Source organism: Ranitomeya variabilis, chromosome 2 (genome assembly GCF_051348905.1).
Source record: "Ranitomeya variabilis isolate aRanVar5 chromosome 2, aRanVar5.hap1, whole genome shotgun sequence".
NCBI lineage: Eukaryota > Metazoa > Chordata > Amphibia > Anura > Dendrobatidae > Ranitomeya > Ranitomeya variabilis.
The window spans coordinates 126,644,193-126,661,735 of record NC_135233.1 but is presented as its reverse complement, the minus strand read 5'-3'; the positions used below and the strand labels follow the sequence as shown (position 1 = coordinate 126,661,735).

Genomic DNA, 17,543 nt, shown 5'->3' with positions numbered 1-17,543 from the left:
GAGGGTGCGTAACGCTCCTTCTCTCATCAATGCAGTCAGCTGTATCAGCATCTAGCCGATACAGCTGACCCTGCGATGATAAGCGGGCCCCCCACTGCCTCCTCAGGGGCCCCATAGCGACCAGGCGGCAGTGCAGGGAGATCGATTCTCCCTGCTATGCCGCACAATGTAACTGTATCAGCATGATATGCTCGCTGATACAGTTACATAGCATAGCTCCAGGTGGGCTCCCTTTGAGCGCGGGGCCCAGGGCGATGGCCACCTGTGCCCCCCGGTAACTACGCTACTGTGTCTACATGTGGGTCACAAGGACACACAATCTGTGGAAACACGTTGACATGTGCACAGCAACGTAAATTTTAATGTATCTACATGTGTAAGTGTCTACGTGTGTCAGTGAAAGCTGTCACCACACGATCCAGAGACACAGACGTGTGAATTTGTCATGAGTGAGATGAATCTGCAGAGAGCAGGTGACGACCAGGAGCTGAACGCTGCCACCCATGCACATAGCACTTTGCTCCTCTGCCCTTGCTGAATAAAGTTTTCGCTTCAGTCCTAGCAGCAGCAGCTGTGTGTCTCCTCCTTCAGCTGCACAGGAAGCATTGACACCGTGGAACACAAGTCACATGAGTCTGCTGCAGTCACTGGGATTCAGGTGCCGTATGTTCTGATTTCTCCAGTTTATAAGGATTCTTTTAGAGTGTACATAGAGTAAAGCGATGTTTGGACAGTGGTATGCACAACGGCTGCATTATGTAATGTTCAAGAAAAGACTCCTTGTGACTTCTTGGTTTTTTTTTATGCATTTTTTTTATGCAAAGTTTCAGCAGCGTTTTACAGTACCAGCAAAGTCTATGAGATTTCAGAAATCTCATGCACACAGCTTGTTTTTTTTTTGTCCTCAGTATCTTGTGCTTTGCTTTTTTTTTGCACAAGAAAGCATTACACTTGTTTCAGCATTTTTCATCCATTGAAAGTAATGGGTGGTGAAAGAAGCACTGAAAAAATAAAAAAACAAGTGCAGGTATCAGGTTTTGCATGTTTTTATGCCCAAACTTGATGAAGTAGAATCAGATTTTTATTTCTTTTGCACTAAACGTGTTCTGCATGCACAAGAGACAAAAATGCAGCAAAAATGCAAGAAAAAAACAGGCAAAACCTGTCCTTTTTCTGAAGCTTCTTTACTGGTTTGGCTGCAGGAAAAGAGCGACGAAAAACAGCCTAGTGTGAACAGCCTTACTGAGAATCTACAAAACTGTGCGTGGGGTTGGGGGGTTGTGTTGGCAAGAAAAACCCTATGTATATTATACACTTTATTTTACCCATTCAATTTAGTTAAAAAAAAAAAAGTGCCAAAATGGTGAAATAATTTACATTCTGTATGTGAAAAAAAAAGATGTGCCGCAGCTAAAAAAAACCCCTGCACATTTGTATACTGTATATTGTTCCCCAGTATATACAGATATATTTGACTGTTATCTCATTTTGAGTCTGATACATACTTTGCTACATAGAAACAAAAAAAACAACACTTTTATTGAAACCCTAATGCAATAATAATTTTTGGCAAAGATTAATGTTTGACCAAAAATGCTCGTAATTTCCAATATGTTCATTATAAAGGTTGAACCACTAAATGCCACATACAAATACAAGCACAAAAAAATTTGGACTTGATAAGCAGTGATGCACAACTATGGTTTTAGTCCGTGTACCATCTGTGGGTGCGAAGGACTACAGCCTATGTGTTAGTACATAAGTAATAGGTCTATGTGGAAAGTACTAATTCTGTCCATTTACAGATGAGAATAATATATATAATGGCAGACAGCTCCACTACCTGCCTGCAATGTGAATGAGCACTGACGCAGTGTCTGCCCTGATAATAAGCTCAGCTTATCAGTGATTGCATCAATTTATTTTAAGGCCGGTGTCACACTTGCGAGTGCAATGCTAGAAATTCGCGCCTCAATACCTGGCACTGCCGCCGGCACTTGGGACCGTCGCGTTTGGCTGCATAGATATACATACAGGAATTAATGTTTCGCATGGATTTATGTCTTTTTACATTTACTAAGGAATTTGCTCCTCAGACCATGTGGGGTCACCATAACAGAACCAGACCCCAGTCAGAGGACAATAAAACATTCACACTCCTTATTTATGAACTGCTATGAACTGCTCCAATATTTATGGACATAACTGTTTATCACTCACATAATGGTAATTCTGCTTCATGTCACCTGTCTTATCTATGACATTATTCCTGTGCTGTGTTGTGTATAAATATGTGATTCTTCAGATGTTGTATTAGTCTATGCCTGATGAAGAGATCTGAGTAGTCTCGAAAGCTTGCAATTTGTTACCATCTTTTCAGCCATTAAAAGGTATCAACCACTGAGGACTCTCAATTCTAAATATTTTTCTATCCACTGGCTAACACAGTACCAAGATACCGTATATGTATCTTTCCTGGTTGTAGCCATGAAAGTCTGAGATGGGAATAACTAGAGTTGAGCTAGCAGATTTGCGGGACCCTGGTCTAGCAGCCATATCAGTAGTCCGTGGCCCCCGATGAGAGCCCTGCGAACCTCCACTTACCTGCAACATCCCTGGCACCTTTTCTGATTGGTAAATTGCCACAACATCATTACTTACCTCGGAGCCTACTAATCAGAAGATGTGTCGTAGGTATCGCAGGTATTAGGAGGTTTCAGAGCTCTGGACTAGCAGATACGGACTATGAATGCTAGCACTGAGCCAGAATCATGTGACACTTTTTGCTCATCTTTAAATACAGTACATACAAAAAGTTTGGACACACCTTCTCATTTAACCCCTTAAGCCCCGAGGGTGGTTTGCACGTTAATGACCAGGCCAATTTTTACAATTCTGACCACTGTCCCTTTATGAGGTTATAACTCTGGAACGCTTCAACGGATCTTGGCGATTCTGACATTGTTTTCTCGTGACATATTGTACTTCATGTTAGTGGTAAAATTTCTTCGATATAACTTGCGTTTATTTGTGAAAAAAACGAATATTTGGCGAAAATTTAGAAAATTTCGCAATTTTCCAACTTTGAATTTTTATGCCCTTAAATCACAGACATATGTCACACAAAATACTTAATAAATAACATTTCCCACATGTCTACTTTACATCAGCACAATTTTGGAACCAAAATTTTTTTTTGTGACGGAGTTATAAGGGTTAAAAGTTGACCAGCAATTTCTCATTTTTACAACACCATTTTTTTTTAGGGACCACATCTCATTTGAAGTCATTTTGACGGGTCTATATGATAGAAAATACCCAAGTGTGACACCATTCTAAAAACTGCACCCCTCAAGGTACTCAAAACCACTTTCAAGAAGTTTATTAACCCTTCAGGTGTTTCACAGGAATTTTTGGAATGTTTAAATAAAAATGAACATTTAACTTTTTTTCACACAAAATTTATTTCAGCTCCAATTTGTTTTATTTTACCAAGGGTAACAGGAGAAAATAGACCCCAAAAGTTGTTGTACAATTTGTCCTGAGTACGCTGATACCCCATATGTGGGGGTAAACCACAGTTTGGGCGCATGGCAGAGCTTGGAAGCAAAGGAGCGCCATTTGACTTTTCAATGCAAAATTGACTGGAATTGAGATGGGACGCCATGTTGCATTTGGAGAGCCCCTGATGTGCCTAAACATTGAAACCCCTAACAAGTGACACCATTTTGGAAAGTAGACCCCCTAAGGAACTTATCTAGATGTGTGGTGAGCACTTTGACCCAACAAGTGCTTTACAGAAGTTTATAATGCAGAGCCGTAAAAATAAAAAATCATATTTTTTCACAAAAATTATCTTTTCACCCCCAATTTTTTATTTTCCCAAGGGTGAGAGAAGAAATTGGACCCCAAAAATTGTTGTGCAATTTGTCCTGAGTACGCTGATACCCCATATGTGGGTGTAAACCATTGTTTGGGCGCAGGGCAGAGCTCGGAAGGGAAGGAGCGCCATTTGACTTTTCAATGCAAAATTGACTGGAATTGAGATGGGACGCCATGTTGCATTTAGAGAGCCCTTGATGTGCCTAAACATTGAAACCCCTAACAAGTGACACCATTTTGGAAAGTAGACCCCCTAAGGAACTTATCTAGATGTGTGGTGAGCACTTTGACCCAACAAGTGCTTTACAGAAGTTTATAATGCAGAGCCGTAAAAATAAAAAATCATATTTTTTCACAAAAATGATCTTTTCACCCCCAATTTTTTATTTTCCCAAGGGTAAGCGAAAAAATTGGACCCCAAAAATTGTTGTGCAATTTGTCCTGAGTACACTGATACCCCATATGTGGGTGTAAACCATTGTTTGGGCGCAGGGCAGAGCTCAGAAGGGAAGGAGCGCCATTTGACTTTTCAATGCAAAATTGACTGGAATTGAGATGGGACGCCATGTTGCGTTTGGAGAGCCCCTAATGTGCCTAAACATTGAAACCCCCCACGAGTGACACCATTTTGGAAAGTAGACCCCTTAAGGAACTTATCTAGATGTGTGTTGAGCACTTTGACCCAACAAGTGCTTCACAGAAGTTTATAATGCAGAGCCGTAAAAATAAAAAATCATATTTTTTCACAAAAATGATCTTTTCACCCCCATTTTTTTATTTCCCCAAGGGTAAGAGAAGAAATTAGACCACAAAAGTTGTTGTGCAATTTGTCCTGAGTACGACGATACCCCATATGTGGGTGTAAACCATTGTTTGGGCGCATAGCAGAGCTCAGAAGGGAAGAAGCGCTATTTTACTTTTCAATGCAAAATTGACTGGAATTAAGATGGGATGCCATGTTGCGTTTGGAGAGCCCCTGATGTGCCTAAACATTAAACCCCCCACAAGTGACACCATTTTGGAAAGTAGACCCCCTAAGGAACTTATCTAGATGTGTTTTGAGAGCTTTGAACCCCCAAGTGTTTCACTACAGTTTATAACGCAGAGCCGTGAAAATAAAAATTATTTTTTTTTTTCACAAAAATGATTTTTTAGCCCCCAGTTTTGTATTTTCACAAGGGTATCAGGATAAATTGGACCCCAAAAGTTGTTGTCCAATTTGTCTGGAGTACGCTGATACCCCATTTGTGGGGAGGGACCACTGTTTGGGCGCATGACAGAGCTCGGAAGGGAAGGAGCGCCATTTGGAATGCAGACTTAAATGGATTGGTCTGCAGGCGTCACGTTGCATTTGCAGAGCCCTTGATGTACCCAAACAGTACAAACCCCCCACAAGTGACCCCATATTGGAAACTAGACCCCCCAAGGAACTTATCTAGATGTGTTGTGAGAACTTTGAACCCCCAAGTGTTTCACTACAGTTTACAACGCAGAGCCGTGAAAATAAAACATATTTTTTTTCCCACAAAAATGATTTTTAGCCCCCCAAATTTTTATTTTCCCAAGGATAACAAGAGAACTTGGACCCCAGAAGTTGTTGTTCAATTTGTCCCTAGTACGCTGATAACATAGCATATGTTGGGGTAAACCCCTTTTTGGACGCACGGGAGAGCTCGGAAGGGAAGGAGCACTGTTTTACTTTTTCAACGCAGAATTGGCTGGAATTGAGATTGGACGCCATGTCGCGTTTGGAGAGCCCCTGATGTGCCTGAACAGTGGAAACTCCCCAATTCTACCTGAAACCCTACCCCTAACCTCACCCCTAACCGTTTACTGAACATTTTCTGACAGTCATAAGTGCCACGTATATAAGTGCCACGTATATAAGTGCCACGTATTTAAGTGCCACGTATTTAAGTGCCACGTATTTAAGTGCCACGTATTTAAGTGCCACGTATTTAAGTGCCACGATATTTCAGTGCCACGTATTTCAGTGCCACGTATTTCAGTGCCACGTATTTCAGGCACTGAAAAATACGTGGCACGTAAATACTTCAGTGCCACGATATTTCAGTGCCACGATATTTCAGTGCCACGATATTTCAGTGCCACGTATTTCAGTGCCACGTATTTCAGTGCCACGTATTTCAGGCACTGAAAAATACGTGGCACGTAAATACGTGGCACGTAAATACGTGGCACTTAAATACGTGGCACTTAAATACGTGGCACTTAAATACGTGGCACTTAAATACGTGGCCACTGAAATATCGTGGCACGTATATAAACGTATATTTCAGTGCCGTGTATTTCAGTGCCACGTATTTCAGGTTAGGGTTAGGGGTAGGGTTAGGGTTTTTTTTCTTGTTTTCTTGTTTTTCTATAAAAACGCATGCGTTTTACCGCGTTTACATGCATTTTTTCACACATGCGGTTTTTTTAAAAAACGCATGCAGATAAAAACGCAAGTGTGAAACCAGACTAAAAGACGCTTTTTATAGCAAAAAAGTTTTTGCGTCTCCACATTTTGAGACCTATAATTTTTCCACATTTTGGTCCACAGAGTCATGTGAGGTCTTGTTTTTTGCGGGACGAGTTGACGTTTTTATTGGTAACATTTTCGGACACGTGACCATTTTTTATCACTTTTTATTCCGATTTTTGTGAGGCAGAATAACCAAAAACCAGCTATTCATGAATTTCTTTTGGGAGAGGCGTTTATACCGTTCTGCGCTTGGTAAAATTGATAAAGCAGTTTTATTCGTCGGGTCAGTACGATTACAGCGATACCTCATTTATATCATTTTTTTATGTTTTGACGCTTTTATACGATAAAAACTATTTTATAGAAAAAATAATTATTTTGGCATCGCTTTATTCTCAGGACTATAACTTTTTTATTTTTTTGCTGATGATGCTGTATGGCGGCTCGTTTTTTGCGGGACAAGATGACGTTTTCAGCGGTAACATGGTGATTTATATCCGTCTTTTTGATCGCGTGTTATTCCACTTTTTGTTCGGCGGTATGGTAATAAAGCGTTGTTTTTTGCCTCGTTTTTTTTTTTTTTTCTTACGGTGTTTACTGAAGGGGTTAACTAGTGGGCCAGTTTTATAGGTTGGGTCGCTACGGACGCGGCGATACTAAATATGTGTACTTTTATTGTTTTTGTTTGTTTTTTTTAGATAAAGAAATGTATTTATGGGAATAATATTTTTTTTTATTATTATTTATTTAGGAATTTTTTTTTATTTTTTTTTTTACACATGTGGAAATTTTTTTTTTTTACTTTTTTACTTTGTCCCAGGGGGGGACATCACAGATCGCAGATCTGATAGTGTGCACAGCACTCTATCAGATCTGCGATCATACTTTCATCGGAGCAGGCTGCAGCTTTCATCTGCAGCCTGCTCCGACCCGGAAGTGCTCCCTGCAAGACCCGGATACAGCCCCTCGGCCATTTTGGATCCGGGGCCTGCAGGGAGAAGACGTTCGGTACGAGGTGAGTACATCACCTTGTACCGATCGTCTCAGGGAAGCCCGCAGGGAGCCCCCTCCCTGCGCGATGCTTCCCTGTACCGCCGGTACACCGCAATCATGTTTGATCGCGGTGTGCCGGGGGTTAATGTGCCGGGGGCGGTCCGTGACCGCTCCTGGCACATAGTGCCGGATGTCAGCTGCGATATGCAGCCGACACCCGGCCGCGATCGGCCGCGCTCCCCCTGTGAGCGCGGCCGATCGCGTATGACGTACTATCCCGTCACCGGGAATTAAGGCCCACCCCACCTCGACGGTATAGTACGTCATACGGGCTTAAGGGGTTAAAGATTTTTCTGTATTTTCATGACTATGAAAATTGTACATTCACACTGAAGGCATCAAAACTATGAATTAACACATGTGGAATTATATACTGAACAAAAAAGTGTGAAACAACTGAAATTATGTCTTATATTCTAGATTCTTCAAAGTAGCCACCTTTTGCTTTGATGACTGCTTTGCACACTCTTGGCATTCTCTTGATGAGCTTCAAGAGGTAGTCACCAGGAATGGTCTTCCAACAATCTTGAAAGAGTTCCCAGAGATGCTTAGCACTTGTTGGCCCTTTTGCCTTCACTCTGCGGTCCAGCTCACCCCAAACCATCTTGATTGGGTTCAGGTGTGGTAACTGTGGAGGCCAGGTCTTCTGGCATAGCACCCCATCACTCTCCTTCTTGGTCAAATAGCCCTTACACAGCCTGGAGGTGTGTTTGGGGTCATTGTCCTGTTGAAAAATAAATGATGGTCCAACTAAATGCAAACCTGATGGAATAGCATGCCACTGCAAGATGCTGTGGTAGCCATGCTGGTTCAGTATGCCTTCAATTTCCCAACAGTGTCACCAGCAAAGCACCCCCACACCATCACACCTCCTCCTCCATGCTTCACGGTGGGAACCAGGCATGTAGAGTTCATCCGTTCACCTTTTCTGCGTCGCACAAAGACACGGTAGTTGGAACCAAAGATCTCAAATTTGGACTCATCAGTCCAAAGCACAGATTTCCACTGGTCTAATGTCCATTTCTTGTGTTCTTTAGCCCAAACAAGTCTCTTCTGCTTGTTGCCTGTCCTTAGCAGTGGTTTCCTAGCAGCTATTTTACCATGAAGGCCTGCTGCACAAAGTCTCCTCTTAAGGGCTCATTTCCACATGCGAGGCACACGTCCGTATCTCGCATGTGGAAACCAAGCTCTGGCGCCGGCACTTTGGAGCAGACCTGTGCAGCTCCATGTGTTCCTGTGCGGCCGCACGCTCCGCTCTGGAGTGCCGGCTCCACAGCTTGGTTTCCACATGCGAGATACGGACTTGTGCCTCGCATGTGGAAATGAGCCCTAACAATTGTTGTAGAGATGTGTCTGCTGCTAGAACTCTGTGTGGCATTGACCTGGTCTCTAATATTAGCTGCTGTTAACCTGCGATTTCTGAGGCTGGTGACTCGGATAAACTTATCCTCAGAAGCAGAGGTGACTCTTGGTCTTCCTTTCCTGGGGCGGTCCTCATGTGAGCCAGTTTCTTTGTAGCGCTTGATGGTTTTTGCCACTGCACTTGGGGACACTTTCAAAGTTTTCCCAATTTTTCAGCCTGACTGACCTTCATTTCTTAAAGTAATGATGGCCACTCGTTTTTTTTTACTTAGCTGCTTTTTTCTTGCCATAATACAAATTCTAACAGTCTATTCAGTAGGACTATCAGTTGTGTATCCACCAGACTTCTGCTCAACACAACTGATGGTCCCAACCCCATTTATAAGGCAAGAAATCCGACTTATTAAACGTGACAGGGCACACCTGTGAAGTGAAAACCATTCCCGGTGACTACCTCTTGAAGCTCATCAAGAGAATGCCAAGAGTGTGCAAAGCAGTCGTCAAAGCAAAAGGTGGCTACTTTGAAGAACCTAGAATATAAGACATAATTTCAGTTGTTTCACACTTTTTTGTTAAGTATATAATTCCACATGTGTTAATTCATAGTTTTGATGCCTTCAGTGAGAATGTACAATTTTCATAGTCATGAAAAGACAGAAAAATCTTTAAGTGAGAAGGTGTGTCCAAAATTTTGGTCTGTACTGTATAATCAATCTTCAAGGGCTCAAAAAGAAAGGGCGACGAGAGTGACACCAATTTGTTCTATTCACACAGAGTGGTCATATTAAGAAGGAAATTAAGAAAATCTTTAGCCACCCTCCTCTCACATAAAGGCCTTATACCATACTGTAATTCCCTACAAATTCCTTCACTATATGCTAAATCTTCATTATATAAGTCCTTGGTACCTAGGTATTCACACGGGTATCATTGGTATCTACTCTATGGTGACATTTCCATTCACACTTTACCAGAGCAATGACATCAGTGAAGCGTGATGTGTTCGGAAAGCTGCCAGATGGCAAGACGGTGGAGAGTTTTCTTCTTGAGTCCCACATCGTCAAAGCAGAGATTATAACCTATGGCTGCATCATAACTCGTTTAGAAACAAAAGATAAACATGGAAATTTCACAGATATTGTTCTTGGGTTTGATAACTTGGAAGGTGAGTTTTATTTTTATTAAGTTATGTTCCGGTTAAAAAGAAATCTGTCACCAGATTTTTATGTAATCTTAGAGCAGCATGATGTAGGGGCTGAGATGCTGACTCCAGCAATGTGTCACTTGCTGGTCTGCCTGGTGTCATATTGACACAATCACTGTTTGCTCTGTTTGCTAGATCGAGCAGTGCTCAGAATGCTGAGCTGTGTATAACCCCGCCCACACCACTGATGGGCAGCTTTCTATGTACCCTGACAGCTGCTAATAACCCATGGGGATGGGATTACACAGAGCATTGAGTAGGAGGCACGAGACTACTAGTCCTGTAGTGACATGGACTTTTCATATAAAGTTATGGAAGTAATCATTATTACAGGTACTCTACTGTGATGATGTTACTTTGGGGTCTACAAACCTGCCGACCGGTTCCCTTTAAGGCTACACTCCCACGATGAATTTTTGATATTACAGATTTTCTGCACCTATTAGCTAAATTAGATTACTTGTGTATTTTTTTTTTTCAATGTATTTTTTTACATGCGTTTTATCCTGTTTTTTTTTTTTTTATGGCTTTTTTTGCCTCTTTTTGGCATGTCATGTTTAAATTAAGCCGCTTTGTTTTTGATAGTTCCTGGTATTTGGCTTTGACAAAACTTTATTGATAGTCATCTGCGGAATATGTGTGCTTTTAGTGTGTTTCTGCAGCAGAAAGCATATGCTGGTTTTACGTTCTATGGGGAAAATCCGCACATAAAACTTTCAAAAATGCTGCACAGTTCAGTTTACGCAACGTAATAAAATCCAGCTATGTGCGTTTATAAATCCCATCCCCTTTGGTGCATCTTTTTTAGAGCTACAAAAATACCAATTGTCAAAAACGCACCAAAAACTCATTCTGGAACTTAACCTAAAACATTGGTAAGATTGAGTCACATTTGTTAGAAGGCTATTACAGAAGTCAGCATAATATTTCTCAGTCCCCCATGACAGCACCACGGAGAGAGGGGATCCGCCCTTCAGGAACAGGAAACCTACATAATAAAAGGGCGGTACTTCTCCCATGCATCAGTTTCCTGTCCCTGACAGGGAACCCTTCAGTGTCGGTACCTGGAAGAAGATGCCAGCTGAATGAAGATCCGAAGATTCCCGGGGCCGGCCAGTCCGGGTTCTGGCAGAGGGGAGGCCCTGCCACGGCTGGTGCGGTACCCGAAGCCGCCACCGCTGGGGCCGGGAGGTCTGCAGGGTGTGGGGAAGAAGCGTGGCCACCGCTCCGTAGAGGATGCAGGGGTTTCTGGGGCCTGGCAGGTGCATATGTGGACAGCGTGTGCCCTGAGGTGTACCAAGATGGCCTCCACCCCGGAAATTACAAAGGACTTCTGGTTTCGGGGCATGCGCAGTGTGTGCCCTGGAGGACCAAGATGGCCACCGCCCCGGATCTAAAAGCGGTACTTACGGGTCCCCGGCATGCTTACATACGGAGAAGGAAGGAAAGAAAAAAACAAAAAATGCTCCCCCAGCGATGCGGCCGCAGAAGGGGGAGGGGCCGGAAATAAGTCTGCAGCAAGTTTAAAATGCTGGTGAGTAGTGGAGCTCCTTGCTGCATGGAGGACAGCGATCAGCAGCTCCAGCAACAGCCGCAGCAGCGCCACCACCAGCGACCACCAGAAAACGGATATGCAGAGGAAACGCTCTTCTGCAGACAACCAGAGTGGTCGATCCAGCAGCCATTCCACACAACGCAGCAAAAATTCCAGTGCGGTTAACCAGTCGCCATATCCGAAACGCCCTTTGCAGGATCCTACCCCTCCTCCGGAACCAGTAGCTGTGGCTGCATCCGATTGGTGAGTGATTTTCGTGAAAGTTTACTGTTTTAATTGGGGTCTCCTCTCTTCCTTTTTATTAGGGAAGGAAAAGATTGGGAAAAACAAAGCACAGGTCCTACCCCATGTGCGGAAAAACCCTTGCCAGAGTCCTGGAATAAGAAACTTTGAGACTCCTGTATAGGACAGGTTCTCGGCAAGGAAACCCCAGACTTCGCCTCTGAGCTGAGATCCGCAATCAAGTCGGAGGTCGAGAGTGCGTTTAGTCCCTCAGAGAAGGGGATAAGGTCAAGAGGAAGGAAACTGTAGTATATTCCCAGTCCGATTCCTCTAGCTCTGAGGGTAGGGACTCAGAGATACCAGACTCATCTCCCTCTTCCTCGGATGACGAAAGGGGGGCCGTCACTGTTTTCCCCTAGATGAGGTAGAAGCACTTGTGAAAGCAGTAAGATCTACTATGGGGGTGCTGGACTCTCGTCCTGACAAGACAGTCCAGTATATAATGTTTGGGGGTTTAGGACAAAAGCGGCAAAAAGTATTCCCCCTAAATGAGAATATTCAAGCTTTAATTAACCCATTTACCCCAAGGGTGGTTTGCATATTAATGACGGGCCAATTTTTACAATTCTGACCATTGTCCCTTTGAGGTTATAACTCTGGAACGCTTCAACGGATACTGATGACATTGTTTTCTCGTGACATATTGTACTTCATGATAGTGGTGAAATGTCTTTGATATTACTTGTGTTTTATTTGTGAAAAAAAGGGAAATTTGGCGAAAATTTTGCAATTTTCCAATTTTGAATTTTTATGCCCTTAAATCACAGAGATATGTCACACAAAGTACTTAATAAGTAACATTTCCCAAATGTCTACTTTACATCAGCACAATTTTTGGAACCAAAATTTTTTTTTTGTTAGGGAGTTATAAGGGTTAAAACTTGACCAGCAATTTCTCATTTTTACAACACCATTTTTTTTAGGGACTACATCACATTTGAAGTCACTTTGAGGGGTCTATCTGATAGAAAATAACCAAGTGTGACACCATTCTACATACTGCACCCATCAAGGTGCTCAAAACCACATTCAAGAAGATTTTTAACCCTTCAGGTGTTTCACAGGAATTTTTGGAATGTTTAAAAAAAATAAACATTTAATTTTTTTTCACAAAAAATTTAGTTCAGCTCCAATTTGTTTTATTTTATCAAGGGTAAGAGGAGAAATTGGACCCCAAATGTTGTTGTGCAATTTGCCCTGAGCATGCTGATACCCCATATGTGGGTGTAAACCACTGTTTGGGTGCACAGCAGAGCTCGGAAGGGAAGGAGCGCCATTTGACTTTTCAATGCAAAATTGACTGGAATTGAGATAGGATGCCATGTCGCGTTTGGAGAGCCCCTGATGTGCCTAAACATTGAAACCCCCCACAAGTGACACCATTTTGGAAAGTAGACCCCCTAAGGAACTTATCTAGATGTGTGGTAAGCACTTTGACCCACCTAGTGCTTCACAGAAGTTTAGAACGCAGAGCCGTGAAAATATATATTTGTTTCACACAAAAATTATATTTTAGCCCCCAGTTTTGTATTTTCCCAAGGGTAACAGGAGAAATTGGACCCCAAAAGTTATTGTCCAATTTGTCCTGAGTATGCTGATACCCCATATATGGGGGGAACCACCGTGTGGGCGCATGGCAGAGCTCAGAAGGGAAGGAGCGCCGTTTGGAATACAGACTTAGATGAATTGGTCTGCAGGCGTCACGTTGCATTTGCAGAGCCCCTGATGTACCTAAACAGTAGAAACCCCCATAACTGACCCCATATTGGAAACTAGACCCCCCCTAAAGTACTTATCTAGATGTGTTGTGAGAACTTTGAACCCCCAAATGTTTCACTACAGTTAATAACGCAGAGCCGTGAAAATAAAAAATTCTTTTTTTTCCACAAAAATTATATTTTAGCCCCCAGTTTTGTATTTTCCCAAGGGTAACAGGAGAAATTGGACCCCAAAACTTGTTGTCCAATGTTTCCTGAGTATGCTGATACCCCATATGTTGGGGTAAGCCCCTTTTTGGGCGCACAGGAGAGCTCGGAAGTGAAGGAGCACTGTTTTACTTTTTCAACGCAGAATTGGCTGGGATTGAGATCGGATGCCATGTGCCTAAACAGTGGAAACCCCCCAATTCTAACTGAAACCCTAATCCAAACACACCCCAAACCTTAATCTCAACGGTAATCCTAACCACACCCCTAACCCTGACACACCCCTAATCCCAACCGTAAATGTAATCCAAACCCTAACCCTAACTTTAGCCCCAACCTTAACCCTAACTTTAGCCCCAACCCTAGCCCTAACCCTAATGGGAAAATGGAAATAAATACAATAAATACATTTTTTAAATTTTATTATTTTTCCCTAACTAAGGGGGTGATGAAGGGGGGTTTGATTTACTTTTATAGCGGGTTTTTTAGCGGATTTTTATAATTGGCAGCTGTCACACACTAAAAGATGCTTTTTATTGCAAAAAATAGTTTTTGCGTCTCCACATTTTGAGAGCTATAATTTTTCCATATTTTGGTCCACAGAGTCATGTGGGGTCTTGTTTCTTGGGTGACGAGTTGACGTTTTTATTTGAACCATTTTCAGGCACGTGACATTCTTTGATCGCTTTTTATTCTGATTTTTGTGAGGCAGAATGACCAAAAACCAGCTATTCATGAATTTCTTTTGGGGTAGCGTTTATACCGTTCCGCGTTTGGTAAAATTGATAAAGCAGTTTTATTCTTCGGGTCAGTACGATTACAGCGATACCTCATTTATGTCATTTTTTTAAATATTTTGTCGCTTTTATACGATAAAAACTATTTTATATAAGAAATAATTATTTTTGCATCGCTTTATTCTGAGGACTATAACTTTTTTATTTTTTCGCTTATGATGCTTTATGGCGGCTCGTTTTTTGCGGGTGAGGCTGATGTTTTCAGCGGTACCATGGATATTTATATCCTTTTTTTATTTATTGCGTGTTATTCCACTTTTTGTTCGGCAGTATGATAATATAGCGTTGTTTTTTGCCTCGTTTTTTTTTTGTGACGGTGTTCACTGAAGGGGTTAACTAGTGGGACAGTTTTATAGGTCGGGTCGTCACGGACACGGCGATACTAAATATGTGTACTTTTATTGGTTTTTTTTTTAATTTAGATAAAGAAATGTATTTATTGGAACAATATTCTTTTTTCTTTATTTAGGATTTTTTTTTTTTTTTACACATGTAAATATATATATATATATATATATATATATATATATATATATATATATATTATATATATATATATATTTTTTTACATTGCCCCAGGGGAGGATATCACACTATAGTGTCAGATCGCTGATCTAACACTTTGCACAGCACTGTGTCAGATCAGCGATCTGACAGGCAGTGCTTCTGGCTTACCAGCGCCTGCTCTGAGCAGGCGCTTGTAAGCCACCTCCATGCAGGAAGCAACCCTGCGGCCATTTTGGATCCAGGGCCTGCAAGGGAGAAGGAGGTAGGAGACCCTCGGAGCAACGCGATCACATCGCGTTGCTCCAAGGGTCTCAGGGAAGCACGCAGGGAGCCCCCTCCCTGCGCGATGCTTCCCTATGCCACCGGAACGCTGCGATCATGTTTGATCTGTTTGGTCCGTGACCGCTCCTGGCACATAGTGCCGGATGTCAGCTGTGATAGTCAGCTGACACCCTGCCGCGATCGCATATGACGTACTATCCCGTCGGTGGTCATACGGGCCCACCCCACCTCACCCCACCTCACCCCACCTCGTACTTCTAATGTCAGAAATGGGTTAAAAAAGAGTAGGAGAAACCGAACAGCAAAAACTCATCGGTACCCTCCCTTCAAGGGAACCTGTCACCCCCAAAATCGAAGGTGAGCTAAGCCCACCAGCATCAGGGGCTTATCTACAGCATTCTGGAATGCTGTAGATACTGTAAGCCATCAGTGTTAGATTATACTCACCCAGGGGCGGTCCCGGTACAATGGGCGTCGCGGTCCGATCCGGTGCCTCCTATCTTCTCACGATGACATCCTCTTCTTGTATTCCCACTGCGGCTCCGGCGCAGGCGTACTTTGTCTGCCCTGTTGAGGCAGAGCAAAGTACTGCAGTGCACAGGTGCCGGGAAAGGTCAGAGAGGCCCAGTGCCTGTGCACTGCAGTACTTTCCTCTGCCCTCAACAGGGCAGACAAGGTACGCCTGTGCCGGAGCCGCAGCCTGAATAGAAGAAGAGGGCATCATCGTAAGAAGATGGGAGGCCCTGGACCGGACCGCGACGCCTAACGGACCGGACCACCACGGGATCGCCCCTGGGTGAGTATAATCTAACCTCTTTTTCTCACCTTTCAGGATACATCGGGGGCTTATCTACAGCATTCCAGAATGCTGTAGATAAGCCCTTGATGCTGGTGGGCTTAGCTCACCTTCCATTTTGGGGGTGACAAGTTCCGTTTAAGAGAAAATATCTCTTTGAGGAGGAAGCATCCACTTCATGGGATAAAGCCCCTAAACTTGATGTCGCGGTGGCAAAAGCCTCGAAAAAAATTGCGCTCCCTTTTGAAGACATGGGAACATTAAAAGATCCCCTTGACAAAAGAGCTGACAACTTCCTTAAAGGGGCTTGGGAATCAGCAGGGGAGAGTCTAAGACCAGCCATAGCAGCTACCTGTACCTCTAAGTCCCTAATGATATGGGTGGGGGGGCGTGGCTATGTAGTGAAGGAGAGAGGACACATCGTGGGAGAGCTCCTAAATCCTTTCATTATCCTGCACCTAAGACCCCTAAATACGGCGATATATTCGCCACTGCTGGACCCCTCTAGTTCTGGACGGCTCTTTTGGACCCCGTGGGGAAACCGCCATGGCCGAGAAGCTCCGGAGATCAAGGAGCTCTGGACGAGTACACAGCGAGGAGGCGGCCATTTTCAGCAGCACACGCTCTGCTGAGAAGAAGCGCGGTGCTGCTCCCTGCCGGAGACGAAATTCTTACCCTGACCCTTGGGTGATTACCGGCGCTTGCGGTGAGTGCTGGGAGCCTGTGGTGCACCGGGAGCAGGAGAGGCTCGAGCGGAGGCGGTGCCTGTGTGGAGCGGCTGCCATCTTCAGAGCGCGCGCTCCAGCAGGTGGAGACACGGCGCCATCTTTTCATCCCTGCAGCGCTGTGTGGGTGAGTGAGTGAGCACATACCCTTTACACACTGAGGGGACGCGCGGAATGTGCTCTGAAAAATTGGGCCCTGCGCTCCCCCACACCTTTAATAAGAAGCCCTAATGATATGGGTGGATAAGTTGGAAAAGCAGCTGCAGGAAGGAGTACCTAGAAATAAGGTGCTGGAATCCATCCCTATGATAAGGGGCACAGTGGCTTTTTTAGTGGATTCATCGGCCAAATCAGTTAAGCTTACATCTAAATCCGCAGCCCTTTCAATTGAAGCCCGTAGGGCGCTATGGCTCAAATGTTGGCCTGGTGACTTACAAGCAAAACTTATATTCTGCTCAATCCCATGTGAAGGTCAATTTTTGTTTGGGGAGAATCAGGACGGTATCCTGCAAAAAGCAGGGGATAAGAAAAAAAGGTTCCCTAATTTGGCCCCATCATCACTGAAATGGTCCTTTCGGAATATAATTTTTTTTCGCAGAAAACCCCCAAGGGAGCAAAACAGATGGGACGAGGGAAAGAGGAGAGATAGGGGTTTCCTCTTTGGGAATTGCTCCCGAGATAAAAAGAC

The 17,543-nt window shown here is 43.5% G+C and overlaps 1 protein-coding gene across 1 annotated transcript in view; it reads left to right on the top strand.

Annotated features, from left to right (window-relative positions):
• The first annotated feature begins 436 nt into the window (after positions 1–436).
• Positions 437–17,543, top strand: part of GALM (galactose mutarotase) — a 76,018-nt gene continuing 58,911 nt past the window's right edge. The window contains exons 1-2 of the mRNA XM_077282950.1: positions 437–658; positions 9,757–9,947. Of these exons, the coding sequence (XP_077139065.1) occupies positions 630–658; positions 9,757–9,947 (220 nt within the window). The 5' untranslated portion in view covers positions 437–629. The remainder of the gene's footprint in view (positions 659–9,756; positions 9,948–17,543) is intronic.